Below are 16575 nucleotides of genomic sequence, written 5' to 3'. Positions count from 1 at the left end.
TGTTGTCATTAGACCTGACCCTCATATTTCCCCAACAGTGTGCTGTAAAAGTAATGACTAAACTGTTGTACCCTCATAGAAATATATTAGTGAACCAATGTCCTTTAGGGAAGGAAACATGGCCTCCTTACTGGTTCTAGCACAGAAATATAGAAAATGGCAGCAGGACTAGGCCATTCGGCCCTTCGAGCCTGCTCCACCATTCATGGCTGATCATCCAACTCAGTAACTCAATAGGTCAGACAGTACGTGTGGAGAGATAAACACAGATTACGTTTCGAGTACAGTGACCTGTCCTGATGAAGGGTCACTGGATTTGAAATGTTAACTTTGCTTTTCCCTCTACCAGATGCTGCCAAAGTCAACGTTTCGAGTCCAGCAACCCTTCATCAGAACAGGTCAGTGGACTTGAAACATAAACTGTGTTTATCTCTCCACTGATGCTGACAGACCTGCTGAGTTTCTCCAGCAATTTTTGTTTTTGTTTTAGATCTCCAGCCATTTGCAGTGCTATGTTCTGTCCAACTCAGTTCCCTGTTCCCGTGTTTTTTCCCCACACGCTTCAATCTTTTTAGCCCTAAGTACTATATCCCCTTCTTGAAAATATTCAATGCATTGGCCTTAATTGTTTTCTGTAGCTGGGAATTTCACAGGCTCCCCACTCTCTGGGTGAAGACATTTCTCTTCAGTGGCCTACCCCTGGTTCTGGACTCCCTGGGTCATTGGGAATATCCTTCCTGCTGTCTGCCTAAACGTGACCCCAGTCTCACAACCACGTTCCAACATTGAAATGTTGATTGCATTTCAAATCTACTTTGGGAGGCACCTGAAGGTTTTACATCAATGAAAGCATTTTTTTTTCCCCCATGTTCTTAGCTGTTAGCTGCCCCTGGAGGGGTCTAAGTCAGCCACACAGTTTCACCGCAGTAGACAGTAAATAATAGCCACATCTCGAGTCTGAATGATAAATTTCTCTGAGAGCATCCAGTCCTGCTGTTTCAGCCTCTTTACAAGCTGTTTGCTTGAGCTAATCCATGACTAACAAAAAAACCCCAGTGGAGCGACAAAATAAAAACCAGCAACATAGATTAGGAAGCAACGTGCTTGCAATGACACTACTTAAACTATGCCTTCAGCTCCCAAATGTAATGTCACCATAGCAACATCCATAACAAACCACTTTCTAATTTAATTTGGTGCTGTGCTTATTAACTCTACAATTCAATAACGAGAAAAGTTAATCTTTATTTCAGGCAGCCTGTTGGATCCACACTATTTAAAAACATACAAATGGTGATTTTATTACATTCAGTTAAAGCAATGGCTCAAAGTTTTCCCAGAGTTCACCGTGCCCTGGATCTGTAACTTCACCAGATCCGTTAGTCAAGTACCTAACCCGTGTCTCAGGTCATATTTTTGAAACGTTTCGTCAGTCCAGGGCCAAGATCAGGTAAGAACAATAGAAAATAGGAGCAGGAGTTGGCCATTCAGCCCTCCGTCATACTATATGATCATGGTTGATCATCCAACTCAATACCTTGTTCCTGCTTTCACTCCAAACCCTTTGATCCCCTTAGCCCAGAGAACAATATCTAATCCCTCTCTTGAAAACATTTAATATTTTGGCCTTAACTGCTTTCTGTGGCAGAGAATTCCACAGGCTCATCACTCCCTGGATGAAGACATTTCTCTCATCTCAGTCCTAAATGGCCCACCCTGTATCCTTAAACCGTGACCCGGGGTTGGAGGGTTTGGGCTATAGGGAGAGGCTGGGGCTATTTTCCCCGGAACATCAGAGACTGAGGGATGACCTTATAGAGGTTTACAAAATCATGAGCGGTATGGATAGGGTAAATAGACAAGGTCTTTTCCCCGGGGTGGGGGGAATCCAAAACCAGAGGGCATAGGTTTAAGGTGAGAGGGGAAAGATAAAGTAGGGACCTAAGGGGTAATTTTTTCACGCAGAGGGTGGTGCATGTATGAAATGAACTGCCAGAGGAAGTGGTGGAGGCTGGTACAATTACAACATTTAAAAGTCATCTGGATGGGTATATGAACAAGAAGGATTTAGAGGAATACGGGCCAAATGCTGGCAAATGGGACTAGATTTATATATAATATCTGGTCAGCATGGACAAGTTGGACTAAAGGGTCTGTTTCCATGCTGTTTATCTCTATAACTATGACTTTCTCGTTCTGGACTCCCCAGTCATCCAGAATATATGTCCTGTGTTAACCCTATCTAGTCCTGTTAGAATTGTACAGGTTTCTATGAGATTCCCCCCCTCATTCTTCTAAACTCCAGTGAATATAATCTTAACCAATCCAATTTCTCTTCATACCTCAGTCCTGCTATTACAGGAATCAGTCTGGTAAACCTTCACTGCACTCCCTCCATAACCAGAGCATCTTGAATTGGATGAGTTAAGACTAATCAACAACATTCTCATGGTCACCATTACTGAAACTTTACATTTTAGATTTATTAAATTAGTTTAAATTCTACCTGCTGCTGTGATAGGATTTGAATCCATGTCACCAGAATATTAGCCTTCTCTATTCCTAGTCTAGTGACATTAGCAGTATTAGCCAGCTCCTCTAATTACAGAACTAGAGTTTCAGCTTTCTGGGTACAATTGCCAGTTCCAGAGCAGATTGCATGAATTTGAAAAGTGTTCTTTTCCTCTGAGGTTCTGCTCAAACGCGTTTGTTTATTGCCGAAAGCAAAGTTCTGCCACAAGTCAGTGCAATCAGTGCGTGTAATAAATCTCAACTTCTTTTCAAAATTTGTTTTAAAAATTTTCCTTCTATTTACAAGTGAGAAGCTGGTGAAATTTCATTAAAACTGCTGAAAACAGGCTCCCCAGGTCAAAAAATACTGGTAATGTACCAGCTCAGCACAACCAGATTTTAAAATGATGAAAACTCACTTGGAAAAGAAGGAACTAATTTTCTTGTTCGAACGATCAGAGCTGTTCTGGGAGCCAGCAGCTGCTCAGTAGGTAACATCCTTACTTCTGAGCCTGAAGGTTCAGAGTTCAAAGTAGCAGCAAATTACTGCAGACGCTGGAGTCTGTCCCGAAAACAACAAATGCTAGAGATCACAGAGGATCAGGCAGCATCCATGGAGAGAGAGCAAGCTAGCATTTCAATGAACCGTCAACCAGACTCGAAACACTCACTCGCTTTCTCTCCACGGATGCTGCCTGACCCGCTGTGATCTCCAGCATTTTTTGTTTTCGGTTCAGGGTTCAAGTGCCTCTCCAGGCGTAAAGCACAAATAAAATCTGGTGCAGTACTGAGGGAGGGTTGCACTATTGAAGGAGCCATTTTCTACATGTGAAGGTGCCGGTGTTGGACTGGGGTGGACAAAGCCAGAAGTCACGTGACACCAGGTTATAGTCCAATAAGTTTATTTGTAATCACACAAGCTTTGCGAGTGCAGACCCTTTGTCAGGCACAGTGACAGAGCAGGGCACACAGACCCAGAGTTTATAGGAAGAGAGATCAAAAGATCATATAAATGGTGTGAGTGAAATGTCAGGTGATAAGTCTCTGCAGGTAACCAACAGTATTAGACGGTGTGTAAAGTGTTTATAAAGTCAATGTCAGTGCTCTGTTGTCATGACAACAAGGCAGAGCCATAGGAATATACAAAAGGTGACATCTCAGGTCAGTCACTGAACTGTAGGTGTGAGGCTTTGTTCAGAATCTGTCTCAGAGTTTTAACCTGGAATCAGGCTGGTTTTCTTCCGGAAGCTGGAATTTATAAGATGCCTCAGTGACTGACCGTGACTACAAATTATGTGTTTTTGAACAAAATAGAATGTATCTGCAAATAAACAAACAGCTTGGAGGAAATGATTCACCCCATAGCTGTGTGTGTGTGTGTGTGTGCGTGTGTGTGTATACGCGAGTGTAATAAGTAATTCAAAACTGTACACACTAATTAATGTAGACAGATCATAACAAGTTATCAAGGTGATGCTGTCAAAACAGGGCAGTAAGGAAGGTTTTTTCAGACCCAGAACAGTGTGGTAGGGTCACATGTAGCGTGACATGAACCCAAGATCCCAGTTGAGGCCATCCTCATGGGGACCAAACTTGGCTCTCAGCCTCTGCTCGGTGACTCTGTGTTGTTGTGTCCCCCAAAGTCTGCCTTGGAGGACGTTTACCCGAAGACCCAAGGCTGAATATCCTTGACCCCTGAGGTGTTTCCCCACTGGGAGGGAACATCCCTGTTTGGCGATTGTTTCGCTGTGTCCATTCATGTGTTATTGTAGCGTCTGCATGGTCTCACCGATATACCATGCCCCGGGGCATCCTTGCCTGCAGCGTATGAGGTAGACAACTTTGGCCGAGTCACATGAGTATCTACCATGTACGTGGTGGGTGGTGTCCCCACGTGTGATGGTAGTGTCCATGTCGATGATCTGACATGTCTTGCAGAGGTTACCATGACAGGGTTGTATAATGTTGTGGTCGATGTTGTCCTGAAGGCTGGGTAGTTTGCTGCGAACAGTGGTCTGTTTAAGGTTTGGCCGTTGTTTGAAGGTGAGAAGTGGAGGCGTGGGGAAGATCTTGGTGAGGTGCCCATCGTCATTGATAACGTGTTGAAGGCTGCGAAGAACATGGCGTAGTTTCTCCGCTCCTGGGAAGTACCGGACGACGAAGGGTACAGTATTGGTCTCATCCTGTTCTGTCTTCTGAGGAGGTCATTACGGTTTTTTGCTGTGGCACGTTGAAACTGGCGATCGATGAGTTGAGCATCGTATCCTGTTCTTATGAGGACGTGCCTCAACACCTTCAGGTGTCCGTCATGTTCCTCCTCATCTGATCAGATTCTGTGTAGGCATAGGGCTTGTCTGTAGGGGATGGCTTCTTTAATATGCTTAGGGTGGGAGCTACAGAAGTGCAGCATTGGTGACGTTATCTACAGACTTGCGATAGAGTGAGGTACTGAGGTATCTGTCCCTGATGGAGGTGTGTGTGTCCAAGACTGAGACTGATTCTAAAGAATAGTCCATCCTAAGACTGAAAGTGGGATGAAAGTTATTGATATCACTATGTGTGGAGCTGGAGAAACACAGCAGGCCAGGCAGCTTCAGAGGTGCAGGAACGTTCTTCACAAAGAAGGGTCCCTACCCAAAACGTCAACTTTCCTGCTCCTGTGATGCTGCCTGGCCTGCTGTGTTCCTCCAGCTCCACACGGTGTTATCTCTGACTCCAGCATCTGCAGTTCTTGCTATCTTCGATATCACTATGTAGTTGTTTCAGTGATTCCTCGCCATGAGTCCAAAGGAAGAAAATGTTGTCAATGTATCTGGTGTATAGCGTTGGATGGAGGTTCTGTGCAGCAAAGAAGTCTTTTTCAAGCCTGTGTATGAAAATGTTGGCATACTAGGGGGGTGCAAATCTGGTCCCCATGGCTGTTCCGTGTGTCTGGGTGAAGAACAGTTTGTCGAAGGTGAAGACATTGTGTTTAAGGATGAAGCGGATGAGTTGTAGGATGGCGTCTGGAAATTGGTGGAAACTAGCTGTTGGTGGTATTGAGCACTGAGGCTGTTGCAGCGATGCTGTCATTGTGGGGGATGTTGGTGTAGAGAGCCAAAATGTCCATTGTGACAAGGAATTTTCCTGGTTCGACTGGGCTGTTGGTTCTGGAAGGAATCTGTGGTGTCACGACAGAAGCTGGGGGTTTGCTGTACAATTGGTTTCAAGGTGCCCTCAACATAGCCAGAGGTTCTCACACAGGGTCCCAGTGCCTGATACGATGGGACATCCAGGTGTGTCGGCTTTGTGTATCTTCGGAAGCAGGAGAAGTCTTCTACACGGGAAGGATGTGGGATGAGAGTGCATAGCATACTCTAAAGGTGGATCAAAGGTCTTGATCAGTCTGTTGAGTTCACTGTTCAGATCGGCAGGTAGTTGTCTGTAGTGTTCCTGGTTGTTCAGTTGTTGGTACACTTGCTTGCAATTGTCCTTCCTATTCTGTATGGCGATGGCTCCTCCTTTGTCTGCTGGTTTGATGACAATGTTGCGATTGGTCTTGAGAGCACGGATGGCGTTGCGTTGAGCCTGGGTGACGTTTTGCGCTACCTTGTGAGTGCAGCTGATGAATCTGGCGTTAACACATCTCCTGTCGAGCCTAGGGCAGGGGCCTTCCAGGGGGGCCAATTTGACTCCTTCTTCTTTGGTCACTGCACCACGATTTCTCTGTTGACTGTTTCAGTTCACTGGTTGTCTCATTGGGCTCGCTGCTGACATCTTAACATAGAAACAAAGAAGAAAGGAGCAGGAGGAGGCCATTCAGCCCTTTGAGCCTGCTCCACCATTCTTCATGATTATGGCTGATCGTCCAACTCAACAGCCTAATCCTGCTTTCTCCCCATAACCTTTGATCTCATTCGCCCCAAGTCCTATATCTAGCCGCCTCTTGAATACATTCAATGTTTTGGCATCAACTACTCCCTGTGGTAATTAATTCCACAGGCTCACCACTCTTTGGGTGAAGAAATGTCTCATCATCTCTGTTATAAATGGTCTACCCTGAATCCTCAGACTGTGACCCCTGGTTCTGGACAAACCCACCATCGGGAACATCCTCCCCGCATCTACCCTTTCCAGTCCTGTTAGAATCTTATAAATCTCTATGAGATCCCCCTCATTCATCTGAACTCTAACGAAAACAATCCCAACCTGGTCAATCTCTTCTCATACGTCAGACCCACAATCCCCAGAATCAGCCTGGTAAACATTCGCTGCACTCCCCCGAGAACAAGAGCATCCTTCCTCAGAAAAGGAGACCAAAACTGCACACAATATTCCAGGTGTGGTCTCACCAAGGCCCTGTACGACTGCTACAACACATCCCTGATCCTGTACTCAAAACCTCTTGCAATGAAGGCCAACATACCATTTACCTCTTTACCACCTGCTGCACCGGTATGCTTACATTCAGCGACTGGTGCACAAGGACACCCAGGTTTGTGGAAGAATTTCCGGAGCCTCATTTTCCTGATGGATTCCTCTGTGTCTGCCACTAGACCAATGGGGCTCGTTTTGCTGGTGGGGCAGAAATCAAGCCCTTGGCTGAGAACTTTGATTTCGTCTGGTTGAAGGGTGTAGTCAGACAAGTTGATGATGGATTCCCCTGTGTTGGTCACGCTTTCATCCATGGTACCGGGGTGGTGACTCTGAGACAGATTCTGAACAAAGCCTCACACCTACGATTCAGTGTGTGGCCTGCGATGTTACCTTTTGTATATTCCTGTGGCTCTGCCTGATTGTCATTACAGCACAGCACTGGTATTGACGTTATAAACACTTCACACACCATCTAACACTGTTGGTCATCTGCAGAAACTTATTATCTGATCCTCCACTCACACCATTTGTATGATCTTTTGATCTCTCTGCCTATAAACTGTGTGCCTGTGTGCCCTGCTCTTTCACTGCACCTAACAAAGGGACTGCACTCTGAAAGCTTGTGTGATTCCAAATAAACCCATTTTCTAGATGAGGATGAGAAACTGATCACTGAATGCCTGCAGTGCAGAAAGAGGCCATTCAGCCCATCAAATCTGCACCACCAAAGAGAGATTTGATTGAAACGTATAAAGTTCTAACAGGGCTAGACAGACTTGATGCAGGGAGGATGTTTCCCCTGGCTGGGGAGTCTATATCCAGGGGACACAGTCTCGGGGGGATATGGGGAGACCATTTAGGTCTGAGATCAGGGAACATTTCTTCAATCAGAGGGGAGTGAACCTGTGGAATTCTCTATACCACAGGAGGCTGTAGAGTCCAAGTCACTGAATATATTCAAGAAAGACAAAGATAATTTTTTAAAGATTTTAAATGGATCAAGGGGTACAGGGAGAAAGCAGGAATATGGCGTTGAGATAAAGGATCAGTCATTATCATATTGAAAGACAGAGCAGGCTAAAAAGGGCTGAACGGCCTGCTCCTGCTCCTAGTTTCTATGTTTCTATGACCTTATGTCTGACACTCTGGAATTCTAACTCCTTTCATTTACACACTATTATTCTGACTTATGTCATGCAGCTCTGATCTACAAATTATTCCATTCTGTCAGGTTCTCAGTAGCATATGATGGCTGACGTCAGTGTTGCAAATTATACCGTTACACTAGCAGTTTCCTAAATCATAGTGAAATAATTCAACAGTAAGAGTGCTGCATTGCTTTTGGGTGTGAAAGATTTCAACATTTTAGATGCAACTTGCATTCACTGCACCTCAGATTTCCAACATGTTTTGTACTCGTTTTAAAAAAAAGTACACCCAAAGCAGGCCTCACTCACGATGTCAGCCATGCCCCAGGGTTAGTGCATGATCACTAGGATTTTCTGCTCATCTATTTGTAGGTATCTCAGAAGCTCTACCACTCAATCCAGCCTCTTTACACAAAAAAACTAATTGGCATGACTTAGAAAGTGTTTCAAATGTGATTTAGAATTAATTCACTAAAAAGGATGGCTAATGCACACCAATGTTTTAAACAAGGGTCTTGCATTTGAATCAAAACCAGAAGTTGCTGGAAAAGCTCAGCAGGTCTGGTAGCATCTGTGAAGAAAAAAATCAGAGTTAATGTTTCGGGTCCGGTTCTGAGGAAGAGTCACCGGACCCGAAACATTAACTCTGATTTTGCTCCTCACAGATGCTGCCAGACCTGCTGAGCTTTTCCAGCAACTTCTGGTTTTGTTCCTGATTTACAGCATCTGTAGTTCTTTCACTTTTTATCTCGCATTTGAACAGTATCTTCACAATCACCGGACGTCTCAAAGCGTTTCACAGCCACTGATGTGCTTTTAGATGTGTTGTCCATGTTGTGATGTAGGAAACCCAATATGCACACAGAAAGTTCTTACAAACAGCAAAGTGTCATTGGCCAGCTAATCTGTTTCAATAAGGTTAGACAAGGGATAAATGTTTGCCAGCTTACCAGGAAGAACACCCTGCTCTTCTTTACAACAGAGCCTAGATTATTCTACAGCTACCTTGAGAGAGCAGGTGGGGTCTCAGTCTATCTGCCATGGCAGGTTTCAAACCCTTGCCTCCAGAATAGTAGCTTGAGATTCTGGTTTACTCCTCCAGTGACATTATCACTATACCCCACCTTTTCCCAATTCATAAAGCAGGCACAGCAGAGAGGGAGACTATTCAGCCCATCATGGCTGCACGCACTCAGAAAGTAACTCACCCTGTCCCTTACCCCAAACCATTTCCCTGTAGCATTGTAGATCTTGTCTTTTCCAGATATTGAACTGTACACATGCATCGAGCCTTGGCAAGATCTCTCTTGGGAGTGCTGTGCATGTCTTAAGGTGTTAAATGCACTAAATAAGTAGGATTTACGGGTAGGCAATGGCCTAGTGGTATTATTGCTTGACTATCAATCCAGAGAACAAGGTAATACTCTGGGGACCTGGGTTCGAATCTCACCATGACATGTGGAATTTGAATTCAATAATAATCTGGAAACAAGGATTTAATGATGACCATGAAACCACTGTCTATTATCTGTTTTTTAAAAAAAACCCACCTGGTTCAAAGTCCTTTAGGGAAGGAAACTGCTGTCCTTACCTGGCCTACATGTGACTCCAGACCCACAGCAATGTGGTTGACTCTTAACTGCCCTCTGGGCAATTAGGGATGGGCAATAAATGCTGATCCAGCCAAAAATACACACATCCCATAAATTAATTTTTAAAAATGTGTTACATTGGGGTTGAGATTTGTTTACAATTTGCAAGTGTCCCCTGTTTTATTGGGTTCCTTGTCTCTATGTTCCAAATATCTCACATAGCCATGAAGTACACATCTTTTACAGCTAGCCATCATTTGAGCCTTCCTGCAGAGACAGATTGTTCTAGAATCTTCACTCACTTCAGCATCACTTTGAGGCCAGCATTTAACGTCCATCTCCAAATACTCTTGCTTCATTAAATAGAGCTACAACAAAAGGAAATCCCAAAAGTCTTCTATAAGCAAATCAATGGTAAAACAGTGCTAAAAGGAGTAGGGCCAATTTGGGATTTATACATAGAGGCAAAAGATACAGCCTGTGGTGAATACTTTGCATCTGTCCTTATTTACAAGGCAGATGCTCCCCAGGCCATGGTGACAGAAAAGGAAATTCTGTCACGAGAAGGGTTTAAAATTGACAGGGTGATGGTACTGGATAAGCTACTGATAATTAAAGTTGGCGAAACACGGAGACCGGATGAGATGCACCAAAGGATATGGGAGTGAGAGTGGAAATTGCAGAGGCTCTGACAATTATCTTTCAATCTTCCCTGGATGTGGTAGCAGAGGATGGCAGAATTATGAACATGTTAAATAAAAAACAAAGGTTGTAAAGATCAGCCCAGCTGGCTTAACATCATTCGACAACCAATTATTCAGGGTAGATTTTAATAGGCGTATGGAGAAGTCTGCATTAATTCAGAAAAATCAGAATGGATTTGTTCAGAGAAAATCATGTCTAATTGACTTGGTGGAGTTTTTTTGTAAAAGAGATAACAAAGAGCTTTGCTGAGGGTAATGCGGTGTACATAAACTTCCAAAAGGCGTTCAATACAGTGTCACACAGCAGACTAATGAGGTGAGAAACAGAGTTAACATTTCAAGTCCAAATGGCAATTCTGTTTCGATCGCCAGATGTTGCTGAGTTTCTCCAGCATTTTCTGTGCTTTTTTTTTCAGATTTTCAGTGTCTGTGGTATTTTACTGTGAACTAACATTTGAAATACTGTGTCCAATTCTGGTCTCCCTTCTATAGGAAAGATTTTGTTAAACTTGAGAGAGTGCAGAAAAGATTTCCAAGGATGTTGGAGGTTTTGAGCTGTAAGGAGAGGCTGAATGGGTGAGGGCTTTTTTCCCTGGAGCGTTAGAGGCTGAGGGGTGACTTTATAGAGGTTTATAAAATCATGAGGGGCAAGGATAGGATGAATAGCCAAGGTCTTTTTTCCAGAGTAGGGGAGTCCAAAACTAGAGGGCATAGTTTTAAGATGAGAAGGGAAAGATATAAAAGAGACCTGAGGGGCGACCTTTTCACACAGAGAGTGGTGCATGCATGGAATATGCTGCCAGAGCAAGTGGTGGAGGTTGGTATAGTTACAACATTTAAAAGGCATCTGGATGGCTACACGAATAGGAAGGATTTAGAGGGATATGGGCCAAATGTTGGCAAATTGGACTAGATTAATCTAGGATATCTGGTCGGCATGGACGAGTTGGACCGAAGGGTCTGTTTCCGTGCTTTACAACTCTATGATTCTATGACTTGAGAGCAAAGTTATAGCTCACAGAATAAAAACAAAATGGCATAAGAGAAAGAGGATGATGTTCAATGGGGGGACAAAGGTTTGCAATGGATTTTCCCAGGGCTCGCTACTGGGACCCTTATTTTTCCTGTTTCTGTCAATGATCTCGAACTTTGTAAGCAAGGGACAATTTCAAAGTTTGTAAACAATAAAAAATTCTTGGGAGAATTTTAAACCCTAAGAATGGTGTAGAATTTTAAAATGATGTTGAGACATGGATGGAATGGGCAGATAGGTGGCAGATAAAGTTCAACGCAGAGAGTGTGAGGTGATACACTTTGGCACGAAGAACATGGAGAGATGGTATAAATAAAGGATCCTATTCTGAAAGGAGTTCAGAAGCAAGAGAGAGCTGGTTGATATGTACACACCGCTGAAGGTAGCAGGACAGGTAGGGGGAGCTGTTAATGAAGCATACAATATTCTAGGTTTCATTAATAAGGCATAGAGTACAGCAGCAGGGAGGTTATGATGAACTTACAAAAGACATTGGTTAGGCCCCAACCGTGGTATTGTGTACAATTCTGGGTGCCACACTACAAGAAAAATGTGACCAAATCGCAGAAGAGGTTTATGAAACAGTTCCAGGAGAGAGAAACTTCAATTCAGAGGATAGGATGGGGAGGTTGGGACTGTTTTTCTTGGAGAGGAGAAAGCTAAGGAGAGATTTGATACAAGTTCTCAAAGTCATAGGGGTATGGGACAGAGTGAATTGAGAGAAACTGTTCCCACTCAAAAAGGATAAAGAATAAGAGGGCACAGTTTTACAAGTGTTTTACAAAAGGAGCAAATGTGAGGTGAGCAAAAAGCTTTTTCACACAGCAAATGGTTCGGATCCAGAGAGCGCTGCCTGGCAGTGTGAAGGAGACAGGTTCAAATGAGGCATTCAAGAGGGTCTGAAACAAAAACAGAAATTAGTGGAGAAACTCAGCAGATCTAGTTGCATCTGTGGAGAGAGAAAACAGACCTGGTTAAGTCCAGTGATCTTTCTTCAGACTGGACTCAAAACATTAACTCTGCTCTCTCTCCACAGATGCTGCCAGACCTGGGTTTCTCCAATAATTTCTGTTTGTTTCAGATCTTCAGCGTCCGCAGTTCTTTGTTTCTTTTGCCTCATTCGAGAGAGTACTGTCGCTATTTAAGTAATTGGCCAATGTGGGGGGTTAATGGGAAAAGGCAGGAGATTGGCACTACATCAAAATGCTCTGAAAGCCACAGCAGACTGGATGGGCAGACTGGCCTCCTCCTATGCCATAACTATTTGGTGGTTCTCTGTCCAGTGTCTGTACTCGCAATGTAAATCTCCAGGGATTTCGGGTGGTGAGTGATCAACCCTCCAGAAGAGCCTTACCAATAACAGAGACACAGCCCAGGGGAGCAACCAGAGTGGCTGGAGCGAAACCATAGGCCGCAAAGTTCCCCAGCTCACCCATTCCCATCAAAAGGATTCCGCACCACCACAACTTGCTCCTGTAATATGGTGTTCGGCTTTCTTGACACAATAGACGGATGTGCGTATATTTCTGCAATAAAAGAAACAAGAGTTTTGGGATTACTAACGATGAAACAGATCAAGGTGCTCAGAACATACACACCAATAAGTTGAAAGCAGTTCTTGTCTTGTGAAAATGCATCATTAAAAATGGTCTATTCAACATCAAATAAAAACTAAAACCCACTTAATGTAAAACGTTTACAATGTAATTGCGCTTCTCCAAACTTCCTCCAACACTGAACAGAGGTACATTTACAAGTTACAGACCATCCTGGACCACTCTCACCTGTCCTTCAAACACATTCTGCATCCGATAGCTTTCTGGCTTCGCTTAAAGCAAAAGGCTACCAAATGACAAGGTCTCATTTCATAGAACATAGAACATAGAACAGTGCAGCATGGTACAGGTCCTTCGGCCCATGATGTTGTGCTGACCTATTAGCCTACTAGGAACAGACTACCCTGCATACCCTATATTTTACTATCCTCCATGTGCCTATCCAAGAGTCGTTTAAAAGTCTCTAATATATCTGACTCCACTACCACTGCTGGCAGCGCATTCCACATGCCCATCACTCTCTGTGTGAAGAACCTACCTCTGACATCTCCCTGTAATCACCTTAAAATTATGCCCCCTCGTAATAGTCATTTCTGCCCTGGGAAAAAGTCTCTGACTATCCACTCTAGTTATGCCTCTCATCATCTTATAAACCTCTATCAAGTCACCTCTCATCCTTCTTCGTTCCAATGAAAAAGGGTGACAGATTTCACTCGTATCTTACTCCAATGGATGATAGTTGATTAATTTATTCACTTTTTTTTAATAATATAAAAAAAAACTCTATGCAGATCTTTGAGCTGTTTTAATCACAGTTGTGAATGGAAACCCTCCAGCTTGTTACATGATGAGTTTGATCAAAGGAAGCCTTTTATGCATTTCCTGGGCTTGTCCAGGAAGCCAAACTATTCTAATCTATGAGTTTATTTTATTGTAATCAGTTCATGAATGTATACATCACTGGCTAAGCCAGCATTTAGTGCCGATCCCTGATTGTTCAAAGTCAACAACATTGCTGTGGGTCTGGAGTCACACATAGGCCAGACCAGGTAAGGATGGCAGATTTCCCTCCCTAAAGGGCATTAGTGAACCAGATGGGATTTTATGGCAATCAACAAACATCACCTAGCTGCCATTATTCATAGATTCATATAGTGCAGAAAAGGCCCTTCAGCCCATTGAGTCTGCTCCGGCACAACTACCACTAAAAGTGTGCTAATCCCAATTTCCTGCACTTGTCCCTTGAATATTACGATATTTCAAGTGCTCATCCAAATATTTTTTTAAAGGTTGTAAAGTTTCCAGCCTCCACAGCCTTCCCAGGCAGTGCATTCCTGATTAAACTAATTATTTAAAAAAGCAAAAGTGATTTGAAGAAACGCTTTTGACACAGTCAGTGGTCAGGATCATGGCTGATCATCCAACTCTATCCCTGTTCACGCTTTCTCCTCATACCCTTCAATCTGTTTAGCTCTAAGAACGATATCTAATTCCTTCATGAAAACATTCAATGTTTTAACCTCAACCACTTTCTGTGGAAGAGAATTCCACAGGCTCCCCCACTCTCTGGGTGAAGACATTTCTTCTTGCCTCAGCAGAAACAATGTGCAGGGTTACCAGGAGTAGGCAAGAGATTGGCACTAGGTGAGATTCTCATCTGAAGAGCCAGTGCAGACGGGATGAGATGAGTGGCCTCCTTCTGGGCCAATAATGATCCTGTGAATCTGAGGTGGGAGGCCGGAGCGGGTGGGACACTATTACCAGCATGCACCCCAAGGGAAAGGGTGTGAAGCACTTCTGCTTGTGTGAAGAAATAGGAGCTGGAACCCATGAGAACTTGGAATGGAAACTGCACCGTCTAGTCATTCACATCAATCCATGAGACAAACAAATTGGTTAAATGGGGGCACACCCAGTCACGGGGAAATAACAAGCAATGTTCCCAAAAGACACTGCCCCACCCTACACCTGGCTTGTTAGCCACCACCAACAGCTTTCAGCACTACCCCAACCAATCTGGAATCTGCTATGAGACTGGATTTTAATCTCGTTTGCTTTAAAATAGTTGTATTTGAAGAAAATCACTCAAAAAGGATATATGAAAGTATGGAATTGAAGAACATTTTTTTTTCTCCCCCAAAAAATGGCCTATGTTTTCTGGGGTTTAGAAAATTTAGAAGTGATCTCATCGAAGCAATTAGGTACAGAATACTGACAGCCCCGAAACAGGCTCTTTGGCCCATCCAATCTATCCTGGTATTTATTGCTCTATACGAGCCTCTATCTCATCCCATTAATCCAGCCTTCTACTACTTTGTTCTTTGTTTATCCAGCTTCCATGGAAATGTACACAAATAGAGAATGCAGGAGAAACTCAGCAGGTCTGGCAGCATGTGTGGAGGGAGATTCTGGTCAAAGAAGTGTCTCCCTGATTCATTAATGACTATGTTTTCTTTGTGACCCTTGGGTCTGATCTCACCTTCAAGAATGGATATCTTGTCCATCCTACCAAAACCAAATGAGTTCCCTGATTGGGTCTGTTAACTTGGTCCAATCAGGGAGCCCTGGCTGACAGAGATACTGACACTCTGGTAGCTGACTGTGTATGAGGTAGTACTAAAGTGAAGGACTGTTCATGTGTAAATAAAGGGTGACTTGGTGATGGGATACCAGCCTATATGGGGTTATTTCACCTTGGAGTGAAAATTGTACACAGAAGGGCACTTTAAACAGATGCTGATCTCTAAAGTCGGGCAATTTCCCAACTCGAGCTACCTGCTTGGCAAGAAAATCCTCATATCCTATCTCTGATGGTGCAACAGAAAGAGGGATAGACAGCATTATCAGGGTCATATGAGCCAAGACTGGAACAAAGATGGAGAGGAGCAAGGCACGCAATGGGGCAGGGAAGTGGAAAGATTGGTAAATGATTCACTGGAATGGTAATAATCAGTGCACTCAGAGATGGCAGGTCAATGAGGTGACCGAGATGTAGAATACATGAGAACACGGAAACTAGTGATGCAGAAATTGGAAGAATTGAAACCTGGAGAGTATTATAAATGCCATCTGGATTCCAACAACAGTCTGTTCAAATTAATTATCAGCAAGTAGAAGATACCCAGTTGAAAACTCAACATTGTAATCAAACCTTAAAAATTAACAAGCTGTTTGTGTATTTTAAGGAGCAGTTACATGGATCCAGAAGTGCTTCATTCATGTAAAAAAGATGCACTTTCACACATTCACACTCTGAATATTACTTAAGAAAAAGATAATAACTGAAGAGCCAAGTAAGAGGCAACTGGAAAGGCAGTGAAAGCAAATTGAACAAATTGACTTTCTCAAGGGAATTGGATGGACTGCAACTGTTCAAGAAGGCAGCTCACTACTGCCTTCTCCAGGATAATTAGGGATGGGCAATAACTGCTGGTCTAGCCAGCAACAGCCATTTCTCAAGAACACATAAAACAAAAACTCAGTTTTAAAAATGCACACTGGCAACAAAATTGTTCCTTTTATCATAGAATCCCTACAGCATGGAAACAGGCCCTTCGGCCCAACAAGTCCACACCGACCCTCAGAGCATCCCACCCAGACCCATCCCCCACAACCCACCTAAACTACCCATTACTGAATACTACGGGCAATTTAGCATGGCCAATCCACCTACCC

At 43.6% G+C, this 16575-nt stretch overlaps 1 protein-coding gene across 1 annotated transcript in view; it reads left to right on the top strand.

Annotated features, from left to right (window-relative positions):
• Nucleotides 1-16575, top strand: part of LOC109915011 (NIPA-like protein 2) — a 51716-nt gene that overhangs the window by 14202 nt on the left and 20939 nt on the right. Inside the window, exon 2 of the mRNA XM_048596226.1 lies at nucleotides 7047-7179. Coding sequence (XP_048452183.1) covers nucleotides 7047-7179 — 133 coding nt within the window. The remainder of the gene's footprint in view (nucleotides 1-7046; nucleotides 7180-16575) is intronic.

The sequence above is a fragment of the Rhincodon typus genome, chromosome 4 (assembly GCF_021869965.1).
Source record: "Rhincodon typus isolate 14 chromosome 4, sRhiTyp1.1, whole genome shotgun sequence".
Classification (NCBI taxonomy): domain Eukaryota; kingdom Metazoa; phylum Chordata; class Chondrichthyes; order Orectolobiformes; family Rhincodontidae; genus Rhincodon; species Rhincodon typus.
This window is presented reverse-complemented; position numbering and strand designations above follow the sequence as displayed.